Here is a 19160-nt window from a genome sequence, read left to right as displayed (position 1 = left end):
AGGAACGACCACTTAAGCTACACCTGAGACAAGAGGTGTGGTCATCCCCAGCAACAACACAGAAAGGTGAAACCAAAGAGGCTGTCAATCACATGCAGCAAGTCTCATTGATATTGTAGTCCCTGTCACAGGCGGGACCATGACACATAATACCATGGTTAAGATAATGTATGGAGTGGTCTGCTGCGGTGAACCCACTGGTTCATCGTGGGTGCGGCTGTATTATACAGCTGGCACCCAGTCGCAATAGCAGGGAACAGCGATCCTGCTGAACCCCATCATTTAACCCCTAACCTGTGAGGCAGGGCAGAGGGCTGCAGCTCTCTCTGCCTTCCAATTGGAGTCCCGAGTCGCGGGGCTCCGATCGCTTCCTATGGCAGCCTGGACGCTTGTGAATTCTTCCAGTTCTGCCATGGTAAGCTCCCTGCTGCTGTGTGAACAAAGCACAGCGCAGCAGGGAGCATGTGGAAATCCTATTCACCCTAATAGATCTCTATTAGGGTGAATAGGAGGATAAAGATAATAGTTATGAAACAAAAAGTTTTAAGAAATAATAAAATAATGAAAATGTTCAGTTTAAATCTTCAGTTTCCTTAGATTACATATAAAAATATATTATTTTACAATTTAAAAAAAATAAACTATTTGAATGTTTGATACAAATTCCTGTGTGGTGAATGCTGTAACAGAAATTTTTTTAAAATACCCCCCCTCCCAAAAATAAATAAAGAAATTAATAAAATAAATTAATAAGATCAAAAAGTCATACTTACCACAAAAATGGTTCCAATGCAAAGTACAGTTCGTCCTGCAAAAAAAAACAAGCCAATATAGCTCTGTGCATGGAAATATAAGAGTTACGGCTGCTAGAAAATGGTGATGCAAATTTTTTTTAGATTTTATTAAAAAGTTTTTCTTTTTTTTAACCTTGAGTCCCAGGTACAGTGTGCTGATAGGAGGGGTACAAGAGCTGTGCCCCCCCCATTCAGCGGCACAGGCCCCTGCTGTATACGCTGGCATCAGTGAATACACCAATGCCAGCGTATTAGCGCTGACCTCGACATACACGGGGCTTGTGGAGGGTACGGACACCCTCCACATATCCATCGGGTCCCTATGGCTTAGAAGGCAGCCCGATGCCTTGCCTTCTACGGAAGCCTTGGATATCCAGCCCCCAGGCAGAGTACTGGACTGACGGTTCAGTGCAGTACAACACAGCATGTATTGTACTGCATTGAAACAGGGATCAAACCCTGAAAATTTGAAGTTCCATAGTGAGACAAAAATAAAAAGTGTATTTCATATAAATAAAAAAAAGCATTGATTACAAAAATAAACCTCCCCTTTCCCATAATCAAGATGTACAAAAGTGCAAAAAACAAACTGACATTAAGTCTGTAACTATCAGCTCTATAAAAATATAACCTGATCCACTCCGTCTGGTGTACCTGTAAAAATAAATAAAATAAAAACTATGCAAAACAGCAGTTTTTTGTTCACCAATACAAAGTGATCAAAAAGTCATATGTACCCCAAAAAACTCTTCCCACAAAAAACGAGCCCCTACACAAGATGATGGGCAGAAAAATAAAAAAATATTTTCAGACAATGGCAACACAAAAACAAGATCTTTTCTTTTCAAAAATGTATTTATTTTGTAAAACTTAAAAAAAGGCCTGCTTTATAAAAATATGAAATGATCTACTCTCTCAGGTGAATTCCATTACAAAAACAAAGCAGCCATTTTTTTGGGTCACCTTGTCCCAAGAAAGCATAATACTGAAGGATAAAAAAAATCATTGGTACCCAAAAATAGTAATAATAAAAACGTCTACCCTTCCTGTAAGGCCTCTTGCACACGACCGTATTTCCATTCGGTTTCCGTTCCACTTTTTTTGCGGACCGTATGCGGAGCCATTCTTTTCAGTGGGTCCGCAAAAAAAAAAAAAAACGGAAGGTACTTTGTGTGGATTCTGTTTCCGTTCTGCAAAAAAAATAGAACATGTCTCATTAATGTCCACATTAAGGACAAGGCTAGTACTGTTCTATTAGGGGCCAGCTGTTCTGTTCCACAAAAAACAGAAGGCACACGGATGTCATTCATATTTTTTGCGGACCGCAAAATGCTTACGGTTGTGTGCAAGAGGCCTAAAATAAAATAAAGTCCCTACTCAAGACGATTGGCAGAAAATGTTTTAAAAAATATATATTGACTTTCAGAAAATGAAAAAAAAAAAAAAAATTCCAAAAAATCCTTTATGCAAAACTGAAACAACTGTAACGAAGTGCTCTATAGAAATAACACATGACCTATCCTATCAGGTAAACCCTGTAAAAATCAAATAATAGAAACTGTGTCTCACAAAAAGAACAATCAAAAATCATATGTACCCCAAAATAGTACCAATAAAACTACACATCCTGTAGTTTCCAAAGTAGGTTTACATTTTGGAAGTTTCTACTGTATGAGTGCATCAAGGGATCTTGTGCACAAGGCAACTTATCCAAACAACTGCTGTCCAAAATCCATATGTTGACCACATATGGGGTATAAACTACAGAATCAGGGTAATAAATATTGTTTTGTTTGGCTGTTAACCCTTGCTGTGTTACAGGAAGAATAGATTAAAATGGAAAAAGCTATTTAAGGACTTAGTAAACAGAAAGCAGCACTCCAAAACCCTCAATAGGTGAAAATGACTCCCAGTAATCAGGTACCTGATAATAATTCAGTGTGTCTTTGTGCACGCAGTGTTAGATCCTGTGTCTGGATCCCAGCATATGAGAAGACAAAGAATATCTGCAGCATGTACTTCAAGAAATGTTTTTTTTTATTTCACCAAAAAGCAGCAAACATATTGATGTTTCGACTTGAAAAATATTTTAAGTAGAAACGCCTTTTGTTTTCTGCTTTTTCTGTAGGGGCCTGTGCACATTTCTTTTAGATTCCCTCAAAAACGGTCTTTTGAATGGAAACTGCATGGACCCCACCATAGTTAATGGCATCTGTTTGACTCTGTTCCTCTCAGTTATGTGATTAATTTGGTCCTGCCTTTATTTTTGTAAAGCTCCTACGATGCACTTGGAAAGTCTTAAGACCCTTTCGCTTTTATTTTTACATTTTATTTTACCTCGTGCTAAAATAAAAAAAATAAGTTTCCTCCCATTAATACTAAATAATGAGAAAGTGAATAGAGAATTTTAGAAATGTTTTGCAAATTTATTAAAAAGGAAAAGCTAAAATTTTCCATTTGCTATTACACTTAAAATTTTGCTCTAAGGTCCGTCCATTTCATTCTTTTCATCTATAAGCCTCTTGCATGCGACCGTATGTATTTTGCGGTCAACAAAAAAACGAATCCGCAAAAAATACAGATGTCCATGTGCATTCCGTATTTTGCGGAATGTTGGAAGGGATGGAGCCAGTGTAAAGGTCCTCACCCTTGGTGGGGACACTATCGGCGCAACTGAACGACCAGGTGAGTCGTTCAGTTGCGCCGATAGTGTCTCCACCAAGGGTGTGGACCTTTACATGGGCTCCATCACTTCCAACATTACCGTTCACCTTACAAGGGCTGGCAACCCATCCAAGTGAGTACTAGACGACACTGGCAGCACCGACCGACGACACCCACCATCAACTACGTATACTAGTGTTGAGCCTACGTTCGCACAGCCACACAAGGTGAGCTTAATCTGTCCAAACATCCCTTCCTTATACGTACATACCACCCTATGAGCACCGTTCCCCCTCTTGTTGCGCTCTTCTGCTCTATTTTGCGAAACAGCTGGCCCCTAATAGTACTGTACTATCCTTGTCCGTAATGCGAACTATAATAGGACATGTTCTATTTTTTTTAGGCACTGAAATACAGACATACGGAAACGGAAGGCACACAGTACCTGTACCTTCCTTTTTTTTTTTTTTTTTACGGACCCATTGAAATGAATTGTTTCGTGTACGGTCTTCAGAAAAAGCGGAACAGACATGGAAAGAAAAAAAATTGTGTGCAAGAGCCCTAAGTTGTTTCTACTCCTTGATTTTTGTTCATTTGTGGTAAGGTCATTTTATTGGATACGATTTGGAAAGACCACTCTGTCTATATAAGGTCTCACAGCTGGCAATACCTAGCAGAGCAAAAACCAAGCTATAAGGAGGAAAGAACTGCCTGTAGTGCTCAGATACCAACATTTTCAGGAGACACAGATCTGGAGAAGGATACAAAAACATTTCTGCTGCACTGAATATGGTTGTCCAACTATGGTCCCCATCCAACCTGACAGAGCTTGAAAGGATCTGTAGAGAAGAATGGCAGAAATGCAACCCTCGTGGCTTTATACCAAAGAAGACTAGAGACTATAGGAGCTGCCAAAAGTACTTCAACAAAGTACTGAGCAAAGGATCTAAATACTTTTATCAGTGCTAGTTTTTAGTTTTTCCTTTTCAGTAAATTTGCAATGGTTTCAAACCTTCTCTTTTCACTTTCTCATTATGGAGTATTGAGAGCAGAATAATTGGGGGAAATAATATTTGTTTTAATTGAAGAACAAAGCCACAACATGACAAAGTGTGAAAATGTGATAGGGTCTGAAGATTTTCCGAATAATCTGTATGTAACAAGAGTTAGGCCTCTTTCACACATCAGTGTTTTGATCAGTGTTTGCTCAGTGATTTCCATTACTAATTGTGAGCTAAAACCAAGAGTGGAGCCTCCAAATAGATGGGGTATAATGGAAAGATTTAGATCTGTTCTGCTTTTGGTTTACAATCATTCACAATCACTCATGGATGAAAATAATCTGTATTGTCCCTCAGTGAAGTATAAATGGCTAAACTGCTTGATTTCTCAATTAATTGTTGACCAAATAAATATATATATATATATATATATATATATATATAAGAAGTTTCAGGCAGCACTCCTGTCGTTTTACTCAGCCGTAGCTGTGTGGTGCCGGCGGTGGTCCCTCGATTCGAGACGTAAAACAATGAAGAAAATCCGCAGCACTCCTTGAAGTGTAGAAAAAATGTGTAGTTTTATTCACACATGTCAAATAAGACAACGTTTCGGTTCTCTCACAGAACCTTTTTCAAGTCAAGTGAACATAAAGTGCATAAGTGCTAGTATAAATACATCATCACATTGTAGTCAATTAGTCATCAACCAATACAAAATCAGTGCACTCCCATATTTAGGGCATGTTACAATTCATTCCTTCTCTCTCTGTGCCTAGATAGAGACTAATCACAGTGCTTCTCCATTCATGATTCACATTTACTACATACAAGTGCCAAAATTAAAGTGCAAAGTGCAATATAAACCCTATTTCCTAAGTTACCTTGCTGTGGTTATATATGAAGGAACAAATTTAGGGTGACAGGAGGGATGGTTGGATAATGCCCTTTCACTGATCTAACTTCTGTGTGTATTCATTATAATGTATGGGGTGGACCCAATGGATGTTACATGACGAATTCATGATAGAATATTCTATGCTCTTTTTGAAAATATGGTTCAAGCCTGTACCTTTGCTGGTTGGTAAGAGGTAAGAAGGAACAGAAGGAGTTAAAGGCGCAAGACAATGCCCAAACGATTGCCCTAGAGTAAAATGGCGGAAGAGATCTATGACTTGGCGTGGATCACTGCCGCGGCTCACTGGCACGCATGCGTGCGTGGTGGTGGCTGACGGAGTGGATCTGACGTCATGACGTTAGATCTCCGCCTTCGGATGACGCAGAGAGGTTATGTACTGCGTTGTCAGTGGGGATGGAATTGACACATGCGCACTGAGGAGGGAGAGACGCGAGCGGTGGCGTGCCTCCACACGAGTTCAGACGCCATCTCCTCCTGTTCCTTCATATATAACCACAGCAAGGTAACTTAGGAAATAGGGTTTATATTGCACTTTGCACTTTAATTTTGGCACTTGTATGTAGTAAATGTGAATCATGAATGGAGAAGCACTGTGATTAGTCTCTATCTAGGCACAGAGAGAGAAGGAATGAATTGTAACATGCCCTAAATATGGGAGTGCACTGATTTTGTATTGGTTGATGACTAATTGACTACAATGTGATGATGTATTTATACTAGCACTTATGCACTTTATGTTCACTTGACTTGAAAAAGGTTCTGTGAGAGAACCGAAACGTTGTCTTATTTGACATGTGTGAATAAAACTACACATTTTTTCTACACTTCAAGGAGTGCTGCGGATTTTCTTCATTATATATATATATATATATATATGGGGTGTTCAATAAGTTGTCTACCTGAAAAAAGAAAATGGAGATTTATCAAACTGGTGTAAAGTAGAACTTAGTTGCCCATAAGAACCTATCAGAGTCCACCTTTCATTTTCCAAAAGAGCTGTGAAAAATAAAAGGTGGGGGGGTGGAGCCAGCGCTTGAGGGAGATGGAAGCAGAGTCCCGCTGCTCCATGTCAAATCTCACCATGGAGATCATACCAGTGCATTACTGTATTGCGGCGGCAGCAGGGAGCGCACGGCGTCATAGCAACCAATGTTCCACGGAACGCTCACGGCCGTGTGCATTCAGCCTAACAGCATGTTTTTACAGAGTGGAGGCTCCACAATGGTTAAAATTGGTGATTCCAAAGCTGGAGAAGCACTCAGTCAACAGAAAAAATCAGCAAGTGGTGGAGAAATTTATCAAGAAAGCGGCCGCAGCTGCAGCAGCCCGAGAGCCTAAGATGGCGCCGGCCACCCCACATGCTAAAGGACACAGTCAAGCTGAGCATTCATCTCCGGACCAAGAAAGTAGGGAAGATATAGAAAGCTTGCCTATCTCCCGCTCATATTTGAAAGAAGTTCTAGCCTCATCATTAGCCACAGTATTTGAACTGCTAAGTTCAGACCTGTCGTCCATTAAGCAGGAAGTTCGCCAGGTAGGTAGACCAGTTGAGGCCTTGGAAGATTCTTAGACCTTCGCAGCGCATCAATTTGATCCAAAAGAACCTCAATACACTATACAGTGCAATCAAGGATTAGAAGAATAGAGGAAGACGCAACAATTTGCGCTTTCGCGGTGTTCCAGGAACAGTGGCACCCTGCAATCTTCCCAACACTGTCTTACAAATCCGCTTTTAGGGCCCGACACAGCCCATGAATTTATATTGGAGTGGGCACATAGAGCCTTAAAACCCAAACCCTCAACCAAGGAGCCAACCAGAGATGTAATCTGTAAATTTCTGGGGTTCCAAGTTAAAGAAGCCATCCTCTCAAAAGCACGTAATGCCAGATCAATAGACTGGAATGGCAATAACATTCTGGTTTTCCAGGATCTGGCCCAATCCACCCTGAGAAAGAGGAGAGCTATTAAACCACTGACTGGCTAAGGTCCAACAAAATACAGATAAGGTACAACATCTACAGATGTTCATTTCCATTTGGAATATCTTTCATATATGAGGGCCTCAGGGTCTTTATCACCTCCTTCTAGGATTTGGATCCAGCATACGATCTCTTGGGGATTGGCCCTTTTGACATTCAGAATTGGGACCCTGTCCAGGACTTAACCACCCTCCTGAACTTAACTCAAGCTGAACCATGGGATCATCCCAAAACGTCTTCCTATGGGGATGTAATTTACTTATATGGTTGCACCTGTCCTCTCTCAGTAAAGTATTTCAATATACTGTCACCCATTCTACTCTCATAAGCTCTATCACTTACCTAACATCCAGCTCCCACTATACTAATATTCCTCACTAATGGCCTCCTCTGGCCAATATCTCTTCTATATTGACCTGATCCCTAATTCTGATCTAGGGTGAACTAATCAAGAACATTGCCCCCCCCCCCCCCCCAGTATCAATCTTCCTACTTCTCATGTATTGCCATTATGACGAAAATGTTTTAACTGTCAGCAATAGCATGTGAATGACTCTATGCTTCTTGTTTATTTCCTGCTCTTGTAAATTTTTGTTTCAGTAGGTATAATTGTGAACAAACTAATACTGAACATATTAGATGAGACCCCCTTACAGGGAAAACAGCTACACTCCTGGAGGCTGAGTATTACCTCCTATATTTTAAGAAATCCACACCATTTATTAACTTATAGCCTCTATATCACCCCTTATATTCTAGATCATGACTGACATACACATAACCTCCTACAATGTTAAAGGTTGTAACTCTCCTTCTAAAAGATGTCAAATCTTCTCCCAATTGAAAAAAAAAAGGAAGTTTGGTCATTTTCCTCCAAGAAAAACACTTTAAATTTAATCACTACCCCAACTTATCATACTCTAATTTCTCAATATGGTATCATTGTGGATCAAATTCCTCAGCCTCCAGTTGTGTTAGTATTGGCTTCAAAAAGGATTCCAATTTCAATATTGCTCCCATGTTCAGGACCATGAAGGTCAATATATTATGCTTAAAGGCACTATCAGTAACCAAATGTTTACGTTCATCAATATATATGCTCCCAATTCTAACCAACATATATGGTTTAAAACGTTCTTCCTAATTATGGAAGGGTTTAGAGAGAGTGTGGTTGTGATGGGAGGAGATTTCAACAACGCTTTGGGACCATTAATTGACTCATCATCTCAAAAATCGGCTTTATAGTATAAAGCTTTGAACTCCCTACGCAAAAAGTTCCACAACTCCCAGTTGGTTGACGCATGGAGAATTTTTAATCCCTTCTTTTGCGACTATACCTTCTTTTCCAATTTACATAGGTCATACCATAGACTAGATTACTTATTTTTATCTAAGGAACACCTCCAGTGTTGTACTAGAGCAAACATTGATTCTATACATCTCTCAGATCATTCCCCAATATATCTTACCATTACAACTCCACAACTAGCCCCACGGGCTTTCAAATGGAGGCTCAATGATCAGCTGATTACATCAACTGAACTGACAAATATTTTTGTCTAAACTCCATCCCAGAGACATCCCATCATATGGTATGGGATGCTCACAAAGCATATGTAAGAGACCAATTTATTAAAATGGGAATCTATCTTTAAAAAGAAAAAAAAAAATGCTTGTTTAGAAATATTCCTTTCAGAAATGTAAAAAAAAAAAAAATAGGTTTTCACAAACGGACTCTGGCGGAGAAACATTTATCCCAGCTAAGTAATCTCAGATCCGAACTGAAAAACCTCCTTCAGCCAAATACTATTTACACTCCCGTTTCAAATATTTTGCCCATGGTAACAAAGCCTACAAATTTATGATGAGCTATATTAAAAAGAGGAAAGCACACAATCACATAAGTAAAACTAATAAACAAGAAGGAGGAACAGCCATAACAACCAAGGCCATAGCCCTACAATTTCAGGCTTACTATCAATCACTCTATAATATTCCCCAACGAGAGATAGGAAAAAATAACCCCTCCCCTCTGGAATCTAATAATGCCTTTCTCAGCTCTATACCACTTCCCAAGCTAGATGATGTCCAAAGGTCGGCCCTAGGATCCCCCTTTAGCGTGAAAGAACTTGTTATGGCCATAAAACGACTCCCAAGAGGGAAAGCCCCAGGCCCTGATGGCTTCCCAGCTATTTACTACCGTACCTTTAGCAAATCTTTAATCCCACACTTGTTGCCTATATGCAACCACCATTCCAAGTTTCCCCTCTACCAAGTGACGTGACCAGAGCACACATTACCATCCTCCTCAAAGAAGGTAAAGATTCGGCTCACTGCTCGAGTTACCGCCCCATTTCATTACTGAATTTAGACTTAAAATTACTTGCAAAGATGCTAGCCAACCATCTTTCACTGTATCTCACCACTTTGATCCATAGAGACTAGACCAGGGTTTTATCAAGGGGCGAGAGGACAAGGACAATTCAGCTCTAATGTTAGATGCTCTGTACCATGCAAATAAACATTGCCTCCCCCTGGTATTGTTGAGTACTGATGCAGAAAAGGCATTCGATAGGGTGAACTGGGACTTTTTATGTAACATATCCTGATCAAATTAAACCTTCCAGAATCTTTCATTAATGCCACATTTGCTATGTACTCCAATGCCTCGGCAGCAGTACTGGTGAATGACAATATATCTCCCTCATTTGGGATCCGAAATGGTACCAGACAAGGATTCCCGCTGCTGTTCCCCCTGCTTTTTGTGATGATGATAGAACCACTTCTTCAAGCCATCGGGCAGGAGGAAAAAATAGAAGGAATTAAATTAGGCAAACAAGAGCATAATGCAGCTGCATTTGCCGATAATTTACTGATAATGACAACAAACCCAACTACCTCGCTGCCTCATATATATGATCTATTGGAACAATTCAGCCCTCTATCCAATTTCAAGATGAACATAAAAAAATCTGAAATCCTGAGTGTGAACTTAAAAGCTAACACTCACTTTAATTGGGATGCACCATATATCACGTACTTAGAAATAAAAATTGGTCCAGATCCAAGCAATCTCTTCAAGCTTAACTACAGCCCACTACTCCAATCTATACTTGTCAAATCTATTTTTATTGGAATAAAAAGATTGACAGAGCAAGATAATGCAAAATCAGACCTGTACAGGTGGTCTGTCAGATTAAGACATGAAACTGATGTTCACACGTTGACAATGTTATACATAAATTTGGCTTACAGGGCACTAGCCTGACATCACAGGCAGGTGTAAGTACAGTTTCCCTAAAAAGGCCTGTCTGTCTTCGATTAAGTATGAAAATAAACTAAGCTAAAAACATAAATGCCATTTGTCCCTCTTTGATATGTCACTTACTCAGCTAACATGGGATAAGCTATGGCTGAATAGCTAAATGATCACCCTTGAGGAACCAGCGCAATTGATCACATGGGCTAGATCCAATCTATACTTGAACAGCTGACCCAACTAGATCTCCCGAAATTGTTCCTGGTTTGGATGTAAAAACTTGGCTACCTCACTAATCATCCCTAGACTTAACCATCTACAACAAGTATTGCCTATTCCTATACCAAAGGACTTCTACACAACTCTTATAATGCAGATACGCAGATTTATATGGAGGCAGAAAAGTCCAAGATTAGCCACATCAACCCTTCAGAGACCTAGAGCCGTGGGGGGCATAGGTTTACCCAATCCCCTACTATATAACAGGGCTATTCATCTGTCAAGAGTCTTGGACTGGTTTCGTAGACCAGCGCATAAATCTTGGGTAGAGATGGAATCCTGGAACTTCCAGTCATCCTTTTAGAATACTACTTATAGGGACACTGAAAATCCCCCTAAGGCTACTTTCACACCTGCGTTTAGGTGCGGATCCGTCTGGTATCTGCACAGACGGATCCGCACCTATAATGCAAACGCTTAGATCCGTTCAGAACGGATCCGTTTGCATTTTTTATTTTTTTTGTTCATGATAGTGCAAACGGATCCGTTTTGACTTTACATTGAAAGTCCATGGGGGACGGATCCGTTTGAAAAATGAGCCATACTGTGTCAACTTCAAACGGATCCGTCCCCGTTGACTTACATTGTACGGATCCGTTTGCCTCCGCACGGCCAGGTGGACATCCGAACGCTGCAAGCAGCGTTCGGGTGTCCGCCTGCTGAGCGGAGGACAAACTGTGCCAGACTGATGCATTCTGAGGACAGATCCGTTCGGGGCCGCTTGTGAGAGCCTTCAAAAGGAACTCGCAAGCGGAGCCCCGAACGCAAGTGTGAAAGTAGCCTAACAATACAGGACCTAATCCAGTAGTTAAAGCCACACTCAATGTGTGGAAATGGTTCCAAAATTCAGTATGGTGTTTTTCACTTCCTTCCCCACTCATTCCGGTGAGAGATTTGATAGAACTAGCCCCAGTGGAGTTAAGACAATTCTTCCACCCTCGCTAAGAATGTCCCAACTCCCCATCCTATACTTCTTTAACCCCTTCACGCCCGCAATCCACATATATGCATGATAGCTGCACATACCCCGTGCAGCTACCACGTGTATAGACATCAAGCCAGTTCTTTAATCCAAGCGCTGCAAAGCGCTTGGATTAAAGGGTTTCTACCACTTTGATTTCACATAATTAGGTGTCAGACACTAGCGATCCGCTAGTGTCTGCTCTGCCAAACTATCCTGCTATAATAGCTTTTGGGGCAGCCGTTTACCTAAAAAAAGAACTTATATTGATATGTTAATGACCCTCTAGGTGCTATGGGGGCGTCATTAGCACCTAGAGGATCGGTCTACCTTCTCAAGATGCCGCCGCCCAGCGCCTCCCTCCAGCCCGCCCATCTGCTTCGGAATGCGATCAAACGGACGACTTCACGCGCATGCGCCGTGCGCGGCTGTATTCGGCGCATGCGCAGTGAATGTCCGACCGCTTCCCTGCTCAGACATCTCCACTGCGCCTGCGCCCGATGGAGCACTATGACGTCATCGGCGCAGTGGAGATGTCTGAGCAGGGAAGCGGTCGGACATTCACTGCGCATGCACCGAATACAGCCGCGCACGGCGCATGCGCGTGAAGTCATCCGTTTGATCGCATTCCGAAGCAGATGGGCGGGCTGGAGGGAGGCGCTGGGCGGTGGCATCTTGAGAAGGTAGACCGATCCTCTAGGTGCTAATGACGCCCCCATAGCACCTAGAGGGTCATTAACATATCAATATAAGTTCTTTTTTTAGGTAAACGGCTGCCCCAAAAGCTATTATAGCAGGATAATTTGGCAGAGCAGACACTATCTGATCGCTAGTGTCTGACACCTAATTATGTGAAATCAAAGTGGTAGAAACCCTTTAAAGCTTCTGCCCCTGTCCTGCTGCTGACAGGGACAGCATACAGTTCAGTAATGCCGGCAAGGGACCAATCAGTGGCCCCTTGCCGGCAATCGATCTGATTGGTTAGTCTGTGCATACTAACCAATCAGATCGCGGCAGTGAAAAAATGCTGGTTTCAGGTTCTGATCTGCGCTCTGCAGATCAGAGCCTGAAATCAGGTAGTGTCCTCGTGCCCCCCCCCCCGATCTGAAGCTTATCTCCTGCCCTGATGCGGTCTGCCCTATACATTCATCATGCCCCCATTTGCTCCTGTCCCTCAATGCTGGCCATACCTCCCCCTTTCCAGTGCTGCTGCCCCCTTGCGGTGCGGTCCCCCTGCTGTGTTTGATGGCGGCGGCTCCATTACTGAGCCGCTGCCATCGGCAGAGTGTGTCAGCTCTATGCTGACACTCTGCTGTAACCCCATAGATGCAGCGGCATCCATTGGGTTAATAGAGGGAGGGGGCTCCCTCTCTCCACCATCGGGCCTGCCGCGCTGGTTGCCATGGCAACCGGACGCTTTGCAAAAACGTCCGCTGTTGCCACCTGCAGGGAATCTGATTTTATTATACTTTGCAATGCAAGAGCATTGCAAAGTATAGTACAGCCATCAGCCCCACTGGATCTTCAAGATCCAAGAGGGATTTGATAAAAAAAAAAAGTGAAAATAATAAAAGTAAAAATAAATTTAAAAAAATTGGGGAAAAAAATGGCCTTTTCCTATAAAAAATAAATTAAAAATACACATATTGGGTATAACCGCGTTCGTAACGACCGTATCTATAAATATATCACATGATAGACGCCGTCCGATAAACACCATAAAAAAACTGTAAAAAAAAGTAATTTTTGTCACCTTGCATCACAAAAAGTGCAACAGCAAGCGATCAAAAAGGCTTATGACCCCCCAAAATAGTACCAATCAAACCGTCATCTCATACCGCAAAAATGATACCCTATTTAAGACAATCGCCCAAAAAATAAAAAAAGCTATGGCTCTATGGAGACACTAAAACATAATTTTTTTGGTTTCAGAAATTCTATTATTGTGTAAAACTTAAATAAATAAGAAAAAGTATACATATTAGGTATTGCCACGTCCATAACAATCTGCTCTTTAAAACTGCCACATGACCTAACCCCTCAGATAAACACTGTAAAAATAAATAAATAAAAACTGTTCCAAAACAGCCAATTTTTTGGTCACCTTGCCCCATAAAGTGTAATAATGAGCAAAAAATCCTATGTACACAAAAATGGTACCAATAAAAACCTCACCTCTTTCTGCAAAAAACGACCTTCTGCACAAGACGAACGGCAGAAAATAAACATATGGTGTTCAGAAAATGGACACACAAAAACATTATTTCTTTTTCAAAATTGCTTTATTATGTAAAACTGAAACAAAGAAAGTAGACATATTTGATATCATTGCGTCCGCAACAACCTGCTCAATAAAAATAGCACATGATCTACCCTGTCAGATGAATCTTGTAAAAAAAAAAAAAAAAACTGTGCCAAAACAGCCATTTTTCTGTTACCTTGCCTCACAAAAAACTTATTATAGAGCAATTAAAAATCCTATGTACCCCAAAATAGTACCAATAAAACTGGCACCTTATCCCCTAGTTTCCAAAATAGGGTCACTTTTTGGGAGTTTCTACTGTAGGGGTGCATCAGGGGGGCTTTAAATGGGACATGGCATCTAAAACCAGTTTAGCAAAATCTGCCTTCCAAAAACCATACAGCGTTCCTTTCCTTCTGCGCCCTGCCGAGCGCCCTTACATCAGTTTATGACCACATGTGGGGTGTTTCTGTAAACCGCCGAATCAGGGTAATAAATATTGAGTTTTGTTTGGCTGTTAACCCTCAATGTGTTAAAGAAAAAAAATGTAATAAAATGGAAAATCTGCCAAAAAAGTGAAATTTAGAAATTTCATCTCCATTTTCCTTTTCTTGTGGAACACCTAAAGGGTTAACAAAGTTTGTAAAATCAGTTTTGAGTAACTTGAGGGGTGTAGTTTCTACAATGGGGTCATTTATGGGGGGTTTCCACTATGTAAGCCCCACAAAGTGACTTCAGACCTGAACTGGTCCTTAAATAGTGGGTTTTGGAAATTTTCAGAAAAATGTTAGAATTGCTTCTAAACTTCTAAGCCTTATAACGTCCCAAAAAAAAAAAAGAAAAAAAAAGACATTTCCAAAATGATGCCAACATAAAGTAGACATATGGGAAATGTTAAGTAGTAAGTATAGTACAATGTATCACGAGAAACAATCTCAGAATGGCTTGGATAAATAAGTGTTCCAAAGCAATTACCACATAAAGTGACATGTCAGACTTGTAAATTTTGACCTAGCTACTGGGGCATCAATGACCCATGGTCATGAAAGGGTTAAAGAAGAGGGGGAACTAATAAATAGAGAGAACATTGCTTCTTTACTACCTCTTTCCAATACATTTACTTCTCTAGCCCCTTTCCTTCACTCTATCCAAGCACATCCCTCACCAGGCTCCACTTAGACCTATTACATGGTTTGAAGGATGGATATGTAGTCATACCCCTCAAAAAATAAATAAAAAAAATGAATAAAAAAATCTCTCAACTATACAAAAAACTATATAGCACCGAAAATCTGATAGGCAGCAATATATAACTAAGCTAAGCAAGTTTTATGCAAAAAAAATTGTATATATTTCCTCATTTCCCTGGTTCTTTTCTGGCCCTTTGTTTACATGCAATAAAACCAATCTCTGCCCCTCCCCCTGCACTGCTAAGGGTTGTGAATACAAGCGCTGCCCTGAGTTACATGTCTGCCTGCCAAAACAAAAAAATAACTCGGAAAGCCCCTTTAATAATCCTATCCCTATGCCAAAACCTGCCTTCATTGGTTTCTGGGAGATGGATCTTAAGACATCCCTGTCTTTATCTGAGCAGTCCAAACTTTTTAAGATTCCACATATTTCATCACGGTGTGTGCTCATCCAGGAGAATGAATATAAAATTCTGACGAGATGGTACAAAACAGATAGCACATTTAGATATAATAGCTCAAACTCAGATATTTGGTGGTGTGAAAAGGAGAACTGCACTTTCAGATATGGTGGTCCTGCCCACCCATCCGAAGCTGGTGGGAAGATTTGTTCAGAAAAAGTAACAAAATATGCAGCACATCTATCCACCCCTCCCACCAACTAGCTCTGTTAGGCCTGCATCCCTCAAACATAATTTCCAATATTCCACCCTTGTTTCATAATCTCCTCCATGGCAGCTCGCCTTCTTATAGCATGCTTTTGGTTAACAGCAGAACTCCCCTCACATGATCTTTGAATAGGGAAGATAGATGCAATATATAGATTTGAGGAAATAACTGCAGCAAAGGCTTCCAGAACTTTTAGATTCAAGACTAAGTGGAGGGTCTGGGAGGCCCACAGAGGCTTTAATTCCCAGTAATACATAACTATTTTAATGCCAATTGTTCTTACTATGAAACCAGATTATCAAATTTTTGATGACTTTACTGCTATACTCTCAGCTTGATATGCATATGTAGTTATTCATACCACTTATTCAACTTATTATGTCAATGATACCTACTGTGTTTATGTACTTTTTTCACGTACTGTTTAGTGTTGTTGCTACTGTACGATATGCTTACAAATATATGTATCACACCATTTACTTTCAATAAAGTATAAAAAAAAAAAAAAAAATGCTTTGATTGCATTATCATCAAGAAATCGTTGCCCAAGCAGAAATTATTTCAAGTTCCAAAAGAGAAAGTAATCACCAGGTCTGGACAGTAGGGTGGATGGTTAAGCTGCATGAAGCTACATTCCCTGTGATTTGTAAAACTTGTGAGCTGCGCATTGTTGTAAAGCAGCAACACACCTGCAGACAACATCCCACTGTCTGTGTTTTTCTTTGATTGCCTCATCTAATGCCTACATTGTTGAAGCATAGGTATCGCTAGTAATTTTTGTCTTGTGTAGCATGAATTCTTGTAATAAAACGCCTTCTGTATCCCCAAAAAACTGTTGACATGATCTTTCCAGCTGACTGCTGCACACAAAATTTCCTTGATGTTGGTCACCACTTTTGCTTCCTTTGTATGGAATCTTGTTGGTCTCAGGATCATAGTGGTTGGACCTCTGTTTCATCACTTGTAGTAATTTGAGAATAGAAGTCTCCTGGCACCCACCAGGAACTGACTCTTGACATCATCAAAACATCATGAATTATACTGGAAACTGTGCCCTCTGAAGATGCTGCAACAGGTCACCCTGGACGGAAGTAATCTTCAGTTGATTCCCTACCCCATTTAAACTCCTTGGCCCAAAACTTTATTTGGTAGTACAAAGGTGCATCATCATCATCATATACAGCGATCATCCTTTTCATGAATTTATTTAGGCTTCTTTTCTTCCTTTGTAAGGAATTTAATCATGGAACTAAGCTCCGAATCCCTTTCTTTGTAGACCCGCACTGTACTGCCCTTGCCATTCTGTCAGTCAACTTTCAACTTTCTTTGCTTTTGTCAGACTGAACTGCTTCTGTGTGTTGCATATCTAGACATGTCTCAACCTGTACAGACAAGCTCTTTTACACTGACAGAATATGCTTGGATATCTACGCCACTTATTGGATAACCCTTATAATGCTTATTTTGTACTACATGTGTTGCTTTTTACTCACTTTTATTATGTTTTAATTTTTTTTTTTTTTTTTATGTTTTTATTTTTTAAGGGTAACAGAGGTTACTCTTGAGTATAATCCTCCTAGAAAAGGAAGCCTTTCATCTGACTCCAATCGAACAGTTTGTATGATTGGTCATGTGTCATCTCAAGAAGACAATATTCTTTCAGGAAGACAGTTGTGTCTAGGAAACCTGCTACTCTTTAATGGTAAGATTTAATATAGAAAAAATAAAATAGCTTGGTTTTGTTTTTTTCAATTAGAATGATTTATGGTTTTTATATTTTTTTTATTTTATTAAGGTCCTATTCTTGGCATAGAAGAAGCATTTCATTTATATTGTCGAGGTCCAGATTTTACTTCATTAATGACTTGTAAACATGGAAATGTTATTATTGATCATTGCAAATATATATCAAAAGAAATCCTGCAAAATGAAAAAATTCACAGTTTTCTTATTAAAAACAAAGGAGTTGACCTAGCCTCTTTAGCTGTAAGTATACAGTAGATACCAAATGTTTTTTTTTTTTACATGTTAAATTAAGTCTGTTCAGCTGTTTTACTGTATAGTTAAGACTATATATAACTTTGTTGTGATAACTGTTATAAAAAAGATCCTTCAGCACATTGTGACTTCTGTTAAATACATAAACCACATTGGTAGTGTGAATTGAGTATTATATACATAGAGAAGAGTACAACCCTGATTGCTTGGTAACCTTTTCCTTGCTACAATTCTGTAGATAAAACAAACCCTTGTCATGTTAGTACTTGGTACTCCCATCAGAGAGATCCGTTTGAAATTAGGTTCCACGGTCTAAAATATGTAAAACTAAAGTATCATTAATCTATCATGATAGAGTAACCACTTGACCCTTTTTCTCTTGAAAAACTACTATTAAACCACTATATCATGGAACCTTGGTGATGGGGGCCAAATATTCCATATGCATTCGATTTCTAAATAGCCTTCCCCTATTTCAAGCAGCTTTGTACAGTCTGAAGTCACTTTGCCTTCCTTACTGTACTTGTACATCTGTATTCTGGACAACTAATTTAATCAGTTTCTATGAGGAGGTAAGTTCTAGACTTGACAGCGGCGAATCAATGGATGTCATATATCTGGACTTCTCCAAAGCATTTGACACTGTACCACATAAAAGGTTAGTATATAAAATGATACTGCTCGGACTGGGAGAAAACGGCTGTATGTGGGTAAGTAACTGGCTCAACGATAGAAAACACAGGGTGGTTATTAATGGTACACACTCAGATTGGGTCACTGTCACTAGTGGAGTACTAAAGGGGTCAGTATTGTGCCCTATTCTTTTCAATATGTTTATTAATGATCTTGTAGAAGGCTTGCATAGTAAAGTATAAATTTTCTCAGATGACACTAAACTGTGTAAAGTAATTAACACTGAAAAGGACAATATACTGCTACAGATGGATCTATATAGATTGGATGCTTGGGCAGATAAGTGGCAGATGAGGTTTAACACTGACAAATGTAAGGTTATGCACATGGGAAGGAATAATGCAAGTCAGCCGTACATACTAAATGGTAAAACACTCGGTAACACTGACATAGAAAAGGATCTAGGAATTTTAATAAACAGCGAACTAAGCTGCAAAAGCCAGTGTCGGGCAGCTGTTGCCAAAGCCAATAAGATAATGGGTTGCATCAAAAGGGGCATAGATGCCCGTGATAAG

The 19160-nt window shown here is 40.1% G+C and overlaps 1 protein-coding gene across 1 annotated transcript in view; it reads left to right on the top strand.

Annotated features, from left to right (window-relative positions):
• LYST (lysosomal trafficking regulator) overlaps nt 1–19160 on the top strand; it is a 556878-nt gene that overhangs the window by 148617 nt on the left and 389101 nt on the right. The window contains 2 exon segments of the mRNA XM_044290763.1: nt 17499–17656; nt 17750–17940. Of these exon segments, the coding sequence (XP_044146698.1) occupies nt 17499–17656; nt 17750–17940 (349 nt within the window).

Source organism: Bufo gargarizans, chromosome 4 (assembly GCF_014858855.1).
Source record: "Bufo gargarizans isolate SCDJY-AF-19 chromosome 4, ASM1485885v1, whole genome shotgun sequence".
Classification (NCBI taxonomy): Eukaryota; Metazoa; Chordata; class Amphibia; order Anura; family Bufonidae; genus Bufo; species Bufo gargarizans.
Note: the sequence above shows the minus strand (reverse complement) of the source record. Positions and strands in the feature narration are given on the sequence as shown.